This window comes from Aristolochia californica, unplaced genomic scaffold (assembly GCF_029961685.1).
Source record: "Aristolochia californica isolate CCGP_79_NKW_82.1479 unplaced genomic scaffold, dmAriCali1.0.hap1 SCAF_16, whole genome shotgun sequence".
Classification (NCBI taxonomy): domain Eukaryota; kingdom Viridiplantae; phylum Streptophyta; class Magnoliopsida; order Piperales; family Aristolochiaceae; genus Aristolochia; species Aristolochia californica.
The window spans coordinates 2,675,551-2,684,274 of NW_027181837.1; the positions used below are offsets into that span (position 1 = coordinate 2,675,551).

Here is an 8,724-nt window from a genome sequence, read left to right on the forward strand (position 1 = left end):
GGTGTCGGGACAGCCGGAATATGGACTTGCAGAAAAAAAAACAGAGTTTTGCAACTCCGACAGATTTTTTTTTCTTCCTCCGGCTTCCTCCTTCGGCGATTACAGGAGCACTAAGCTTCGAATTTCTGCAACGGAAAAGAGAGGATAATTCTCCTGCTCTGATACCATGTAAAAACAGAGAACCGAAAATAATAACAGAGATTGAACGAATGGTTTTCCGATGAGTTTATTCTTCTCCGTTTAGGAGGCTATTTATAATACATTACAAGTTGATTTTAAGATCAATTTAGATCCTAAAATCAAGGAATAGAATCAAGAATATAATCACGGGATCGGAGGAAACAATCACGCTATACAGTTTCCTCCGATCACGCTATACAGCTATACATTTCAACACCCAACTGTCTTCGTCTCTTATCTGTGCCTGAGATGCTTCATTACATGGATGCAGATACACCGCGAAGACTTCCCAGCAGTGATGAGACAAACCAAGCGTTTTCACAAAAAAATTAGAGAAGATAAAGGCCACAAAAATTTATAACTTACGTGGAAAATATTGTCAATTTGGCATCTAACGATTTCGTGCTGAATTAAAATCTGGACAATCTTAGCTGGGTTTCGAGGAAGAACAAGGAGATTACAGTTCTCAGATGAACTCCAGAAAATGATTTATTTTTATTTTATTTTTGGGAATTTTACCAAAATACCGGTTTGAAACAACTTATTTATGAAAATAACGAAGATCTCAAATTATTTACAAAACTACCGAACTTTGACCGGTCCACTGTATATGTGGACAGTCAAAGGCGACACGTAAGCTTTGATTGCTTACGTGTCGCCCCATCATCAGAACGAAAACACAGAAGCTGCCACATCATCATTACTAACACGTCATCTGCCATGCAACTTACCACATCATTTTATATTACTTTCTTTTTGCCATGTCATCAAGGGCCACGTAAGCACCCGCCACATCAGCCCTCACATGTTTTTCATTCTAATCTCTTCCGCGATCTGTCTCCTCGCCTCTCGTCGCTCCCCTGTTGCCGCTCGCTCCCCTGCTGCCACTACTCTGCCTCTCCCTCGCTCTTGACGCCCCCTCTCAACCGCTCTCTCTTCGCCTCAACCCAAACTCTCATTCTTCTTCTTCTCCGTTCCCCTTTGTTCATCCTCTCGCCGCCCCTTTCTCAAAACTGAAAACTTATCATTTCATCTCTTCGTTGCCCCCTCTCTCAAAACTGAAAACTATCATTTCATCTCTTCGTCGCCCCCTCTCTCAAAATCGAACCCTATAATTTCCTCTTTGCGCCCCCTCTCTTAATACCCTATTATTTCACTCTCTAGCCGCCCCTTTTCTCAAAACCGAAGCCCTACTCACCCTCCAAACCCCAATTTGAATTTCAGAAGCCGATTTAGTAGGGTGATTTTTTAGGGCGTTTGTTAATTGAATCTAATTACTGTGTTTAATTATAATGTTTATTTGAATTTAGGTGTTTAATTAATGTATTTATTTTTTTGTGATTTACTGTTTAATTTCTTATTTTATATTAATGAAATTTCTGTCAATTGCAGATAAATTAAAATTATTGTAAAGTTTAATTTTAGTTTATGGATTTTTTGTATAATTTTTTGTATTTTCTGAAGTTGCTAGTTTAATTTTAGTTAATTTCGTTTAATTTTTTGATTTATGAAGTTGCATTTTATTCTATTGAGATAAGATTTGCAGGATTTTTAGTTGCTAGTTGTTGTTAAATAAATTTGAAGTGTCATGGAATGATCATTCCATGTGGTGAGGAGCTTTGGGTGTTATAAATATCCACCACATGGGTTTTTTTTATTTTTTTTTGTTTTATTATGTTTGCCCTAGTTACTAGGATGGGTACAAATTCTGATTAATAGTAGGTTGGGTAATGGAAAGTGGGTTGTCTATGTTTTATTGAGTTTCCATGTGTCCCTAGGGATGGGTAGAGAATCTGATTAAGAGTAGGTTGGGTCCAGTTCAAACTAGGTTGAGTTGCTTGCACGGGCGTCCATTAGCCAACGAAGCCCGACCCCCATCACTGACGAGGTACGGTTCGTAGTGACTGCGAAGTCATATGGGGCTCTACCAGGGGTGTTCGGTGAATTTGGACTTAGGTGTGTTTTTGCATTGTTAGGACTAGTCATCTGTTATAGAATTAGTTCGATTAATTTTTAAATGTTGTAGAATGTTGTTGAATAATTTTGAAGTGTTAAGGAATGATTTTGCCATGTGGTGAGGAGATTCGGGTGTTATACATAACCACCACATGGTATTTTTTTTGTCTATATTTTATTGAGTTTCCATGTGTCCCTAGGGATGGGTAGAGAATTTGATTAAGAGTAAGTTGGGTCTAGTTCAAACTAGGCTGAGTTGCCTGCATAGGCGTCCATTAGCCAACGAAGCCCGACCCCCATCACTGATGAGGTACGGTTCGTAGTGACTGCGAAGTCATATGGGGCTCTACCAGGGGTATTCGGTGAATTTGGATTTAGGTGTATTTTTGCATTGTTAGGACTAATCATAAAAATTAAAACTTAGATCATTTTTTGCATAAATAAACTCTTACTAATGTATGTAGTTTTTATAGATAATATGGCGTCAGTTGTTGGGTTCTTCTGTCGATACAATGGAAAATTGAAGGAGAAGTCTGGATATTTTGATAGTTATGATGGAGGTGAATCACAAATGAAAAGGATTTTGGATATTTTGATAGTTACTAATGCTTGTAAGGTTTGTCTTGTTTTAGGAAATGTTGGCTAGTGTTTTTTGAGCGTTAAAAATGAGAACAAGTTAAAGTGGATACCAGAAGGTAATTGTCTTTGTGTTTTCAGTTTAATGAATTTCAGAAACTCCACAACTTTGTTTGTTTGGTAGGAAATATAAGTATGTTCTCTTGAATTTGATCCTTTTCAGTCATCATGGACGAAAACTGTCTTGAGAAAATGGCTAAACATCATAACTAGAGTCGATGAGTTTCATTGCGATAACACTGTAAAAGGTGAGTACTCTCTCTCTCTCTTTAACTTTTTTTGTAATGGAAGTCGTGCTAGTTTCATGGTCCCTCACTTTCATACCTCAATGTGTTTTTTCTTTTTCAGAACAAAGAAGGAAGAGTTGTTCCGACAAAGACCGAGGCAAGGCCCTTTGTTATAATCAGACAAAAGAGTGGAATGAGAATTTTAATATTCTTTGATATTTTGATGTAAAATTACTTATTAATATACGACTTTCCATTGATCATATTTAGAGCTTTCAAATTAAGAAAAAAAGATTGAAAACTGTGTGCAAATTGGTAATGGGTGGATAGACTCGGAGACAGACCAGAATGGCTTTGTAGATTAGGCACGGAGTCATGCAATGATATCAGATGAGAGTTACAGGGAGATTTTAATTTTTCTCTTATTGATGAAACTACTTGGCAGAAGGATGACTCTGATGATGAGAAAAAGGAGCATTATGATGATGAATGAGCTAGGTGTACCTTTGGCTATTGAGACTTGAGATAACTTTTAAACTTGTTGAATGCATAATTTTATCTTGCTAAATAAATTTTATGTTGGCTTTGCTTTAAAGTTTGAGTCTATTTGGTTCGTCCTTTATGAAGGTTGTTAGAAAAATTGGGTGTGCTATAACATGGTTCAAGAAATGTAATTTCAGTCTTTTGAAGCTATGTCAAATATGTTAGGACGTCATGGCTCCCATTAACAATCTCTTTGACGTCATTGTATAACATTTACTTTCTCTTGTACCTTGACCACAATTTAACATTTTTGCTTCAATGTTTCTATCATATTTTTAAATATTCATATTTTTTTAGTTAATAAATATTTTAAATTAATATTAAAAGGTGTTGTAAGATTTTTAATTAACTAATGCATTTTTTAATAATTTATTATTTATAAAATAAGGTCATTAAAAATATACAAATTAATTGTATTTTTAAACTTTATAATATATTTTTTGTATATTTTTTATTTTTAAATATTTTAAATCCATAGTAAATGGGTAAGAGTTAGATTTTTTCTATTTATAAATATTTTAAATTTATAAATATTATTATTTTTTAAATAAGGTGATAAAAGTATACAAATAAATTGTATTTTTAAACTCTAAAATAATTTTTTTGAATATTTTTTTAGTTTATAAATATTTTAAATCAATAATATATGGGTAAAACTTAAGAGTAAGATTTTTTAAATTTATAAATATTTTAAATCCATAATAAATGGGTAAGAGCTAGATTTTTTATATTTATAAATATTTAAATTTGTAAATATTATTATTTTTTAAATAAGGTGATAAAAAGTATACAAATAAATTGTATTTTTAAACTCTAAAATAACTTTTTGTATATTTTTTAATTTAAATATTTTAAATCGATAATATGTGGGTAAGACTTAAGAGTAAGATTTTTTTTCGTTATAAATATTTTAAATCTAATATTTTACTTATTTTATTTTATTTTTTAAAATATAAAGTAATAAAAAGTATAAAGATAATTTTTTTAATTAATAAATATTTTAATTGATATTAAATGGTGTTAAATAAGTAAGAATTATTTTTTTAATTGTTTATTAAAATTTTAATAATTTTTTATTTTAGATATAAGGTAATAAAAAGTGTATTTTATTTTTTAAATTTTTTTAAATTTATTCAAAATTTTATCATGTAATGACGTGTAAATAATAATGATGTGGCAGCCTTTGTGTTCATCTACGGTACCGCTCTGATGACGGGGCGACTTGTAAGCAGTCAAAGCTTACGTGTCGTATTTGACTATCTACATATACAGTAGACCGGTCAAAGTTCAGTAGTTTTGTAAATAATTTGAGATATTCATTATTTTCATAAATAAGTTGTTTCAAACCCGTATTCCGGTCAAATTCCCTTTATATTTTACTGACTGCATTCGTTCGTAGCATTTAAAAACAAATGGAAACTGCTAAAGAGTCGTGCGCGGACAAGAAAGCATCATCAACGGTGGAAAAGGTATCCTGGGTTGTTCTATAAATTGGAAATCACCCATGCAATGAGCAGCTCGGAGAGACCCAGATAACAATGCCAACCAAGCCTGGGCTGTTCACTGCATGGCCATGGCAGATGCTTGGAAGTTTCAAGGTATTACTACTTTCTAGTTTTCTCCTTAAAACCAGTAGGATTAAAGCTGATGATTTCTCTGTTTTGATATTGGTGTGGTTGAAGTACGTGGTTTTGGCTCCATGGGTTGCTAGTAGCATATACAGTTGGGTGACAAAGCCAGAAGAGAAGAGAGATCTGACCAACTTTCTCATCTTGCCAACCCTACTTTGGCGATGGGCGCATAACCAAATATGGATTAGTCTGTCTCGTTTCCAAACAGCTCGGAGCAAACACAAAATAGTTGATAAAGGCATTGAATTTGAGCAAGTAGACAGAGAAGAAAACTGGTTTGCTCTCTTTATCTCTCGCTTTTTCTCTTTATATCTCTTAACTAATTCTCTGAAATTTGGACAAATACATGGCGGGGATGATCAAATACTACTGACCGGCCTTGTTTACTACACCTTTACTCAATACGTTTCAGGCGCGTCTCACTTACCCATGTGGAGAGCAGATGGGATCATTTTAACTATTTTGCTTCACATAGGTCCGGTGGAGTTTCTCTACTACTGGCTCCACAGAGCTCTCCACCACCATTACCTGTACTCACGATACCACTCCCACCACCATTCCTCCATTGTAACAGAACCCATAACATGTAAGAACCTTTCTCGTATCCTTTTCATCTTCTATCATTTTTGTGTCCTGGCTTGCTGCCGACCAATGAATCATGGTAGTGAACAAACCCAATCTTAAGAGTGCCATTTCAAATTACTTTTGATATCACAGTTTAATTAACTTTTTCAATACTGTTTGACATATGGCAGCTGTGATTCATTCATTCGCGGAAATCGTATCTTACTATATACTCTTCTCGATACCACAATTGGCGATGTTGTTCACTGGAACAAACTCACATCTGGCAACCATAATTTACCTGACATACATAGATTTCATGAATAATATGGGCCACTGTAATTTTGAACTTGTTCCCAACTGGGTCTTCAAATTCTTCCCCCCTCTCAAGTACTTGATGTATACTCCATCGTGAGTCTCTTCAACCTTTGCCTGTTTTATAAGTTTAAGAAATGAAAGCATAGATAGAATTTTTCATTCAAGGAAACTAATGAATTTTCCTGACTAGGTTTCACTCTCTTCACCATACCCAGTTCCGGACCAACTACTCCCTCTTCATGCCTTTGTACGATTACTTGTATGGTACGGTAGACAAGACAGTGGATTCTCTTCATAAGAACTCTCTCAAAGGAAACAAAGAGATCCCACAAGCGGTCCATCTCACCCATCCAACTTCCGTGGAGTCCATCTATCACCTGAGGCTGGGACTGGCTTCGTTGGCATCGAAACCCTACTCTTCAAAGTGGTATCTATCGATGATCCAACCGTTGACATGTTTGTCTGTCATATTTACCTGGATCTTTGGTTCCACCTTCACAGTGGAGTCCATCAAATTGGATAAACTCAAAATGGAAACATGGGCTATACCAAGATTTAGCTTTCATGTAAGTAAGAGACATCTCCATCTACCATTTTGAATGAGCCGTCTCTCTATACTTTTTTCTTGTGTTCATTTGAAGGTGATAGTATATATACTGGTTTTGACTGTCTATGTTTTGCAGTATTATTTATCATGGCACAGAGATTCAATCAATAATATGATAGAGAAAGCCATACTGGAAGCAGACCGTGAAGGGGTCAAAGTGATGAGTTTGGGTCTTCTTAATCAGGCAACAATCATTCACCATCCTTCTCCCTGCCTCTCCCTACTGGCAAGTGCTCATTAGAAAAACTAAAATGATAAATCTGGATTCTTTTTTGTCTGCAGTCAGAGGAACTAAACGGAAATGGCAAGCTCTATCTCCAAAAGCACCCAAAACTCAAAGTCAGATTAGTAGATGGGACAGCACTGGTAGCTGCAGTTGTTCTAAATGGCATTCCACAAGATACTCATAAAGTTATAATGAGAGGAGAGCTTTCAAAAGCTTGTCATGCCATAGTCCTTGGATTGTGCCAAAAAGCGATAAAGGTAAGTTGGTTGAACACACTTCCACAAACCATCAGTTAGAAGCTTTATATGGTATAATTATGAATTACATGAGATGTTACAGGTTTCCACGGTTTGTAAATCTGAACACCAGCAACTGAAAAGACGATTACCGGCAAAGTTCTGGAGTAATTTGGTCCTTTCAGATTACTATGATGCCAAGGTAATGTTACCTATTCAGATTTTTAATAACTTGACAGTCCAACGTGTTCATTTAATAGCAGACAGAAGATTGAAACTGTAGGACTACTTCTGCAGGTATGGTTGGTGGGAAATGGGCTGAATGATAAGGAACAAGAGAAAGCGCCCAAGGGTGCAAGCTTCATTCCCTTCTCACAATTCCCTGTAAAGAATTTGAGGAAGGACTGTTTCTACCAGACGAATCCAGCTATGAGGGTCCCCAAGAATCTTGAAAACATGCATGCCTGCGAGGTAAATTAACTCTTTCTACTTAACTGTGATAGTTTCAATAACTGTTTCTATTGTAAGTTTCTATATAATTTACAATTTACGAATGTTATGTGACAGAATTGGCTTCCTCGGAGGGTTATGAGTGCATGTCGTGTAGCAGGCATTGTTCATGCATTGGAGGGATGGGATACCCATGAGTGTGGTGAAGAACAGCTGCTGAATGCTGATAAAGTATGGAATGCTGCACTTCAGCATGGATTTCGTCCCCTCTGATATCCTGGTTTCAATGTACTTCCAGTGAGGAATCAAAACTGCTAATAATGATGAAGAAGCTGTGTTTTATCCCTTAAAGTGAGCATGTTTTTGTAATCTTTAAGGGGTTTTCATAATTAATGCCCATAGTTGGAAAGGGCTGTTAGGTTTTACAATGGCTTCGATGACTTTCATGAATAATAATTTTTGTGAGACAGTTCAAATTAAAGCTCACCCAGCTTGGGATATGCAAATAGTAGAAGAAAAGAGGTCTGCAAATTTGTTCTATACTCAAATAATTGATGGTCCTCAATCTGTTAGTCAAATTCTGACTTTACATTTTCAAGCTAAAAGATTTAGAAAAGAAATTAAATCTTTAAAAGCCGATAGGTCACATGATTCACAAGAAAAGTTTGAAGAAATTAGAAAATGTAATGGGAAAATATCTGAGTGTCAAAAACTTTTACTTGTTTTCAAAAATATTTTATGGCTAAGAGATGAACATACTAGCTAGCCTTTGTGCACGGATTTTAAAGGTTTCAAGATGAAAATGAATAAGAAAAATTCATCAAAAGGTTATCTGATCGGATGCCCTATATGAAAATACTCTCAAAGGACACGAAGAGGCTCCACAATTGGTTTATCTCATCCATCCAACTTCCCCGGAGTCCATCTATCATCTGAGGATGAGACTGGCTTCCTTGGCATCAAAACTTTCCTCTTCAAAGTGGTATCTGTTGATGATGCAACCATAGACATGTTTCTCTGGATATTTACCTAGATCTTTGGTCCCGCCTTCACGGTTTAGCATCTATCATTAAGTTTGGTAAACTCAAAATGGAGACATGGGCTCTCCCAAGATTTAGCTTTCACCTTAGTAAGAGACATTAGGATCTAC

At 35.4% G+C, this 8,724-nt stretch overlaps 1 protein-coding gene and 1 long non-coding RNA gene across 2 annotated transcripts; both read left to right on the top strand.

The window, feature by feature from the left end:
* The first annotated feature begins 5,602 nt into the window (after window positions 1–5,602).
* LOC137953545 (very-long-chain aldehyde decarbonylase GL1-5-like) lies at window positions 5,603–7,446 on the top strand. The gene is made up of 7 exons (XM_068800970.1): window positions 5,603–5,759; window positions 5,929–6,148; window positions 6,246–6,621; window positions 6,739–6,846; window positions 6,945–7,145; window positions 7,228–7,326; window positions 7,408–7,446. Exons 1-7 carry the CDS (start codon window positions 5,603–5,605, stop codon window positions 7,444–7,446), a joined length of 1,200 nt encoding a protein of 399 aa, XP_068657071.1.
* A 107-nt stretch (window positions 7,447–7,553) lies between these two features.
* LOC137952872 (uncharacterized) lies at window positions 7,554–8,055 on the top strand. Its single transcript, XR_011112330.1, has 2 exons — window positions 7,554–7,595; window positions 7,692–8,055. It is a non-coding gene; the product is annotated as an uncharacterized lncRNA (long non-coding RNA).
* Window positions 8,056–8,724: the final 669 nt, after the last annotated feature.

What these genes read in the sequence shown, in the direction of transcription:
- LOC137953545 (XM_068800970.1), top strand. Translation starts at nt 5,603, where the DNA reads ATGTGGAGAGCAGATGGGATCATTTTAACTATTTTGCTTCACATAGGT. An exon ending in TACTTGATGTATACTCCATC is followed by an intron (nt 6,149 to 6,245) that starts GTGAGTCTCTTC and finishes TTTCCTGACTAG; the next exon opens with GTTTCACTCTCTTCACCATA. An exon ending in GTTTGGGTCTTCTTAATCAG is followed by an intron (nt 6,847 to 6,944) that starts GCAACAATCATT and finishes TTTTGTCTGCAG; the next exon opens with TCAGAGGAACTAAACGGAAA.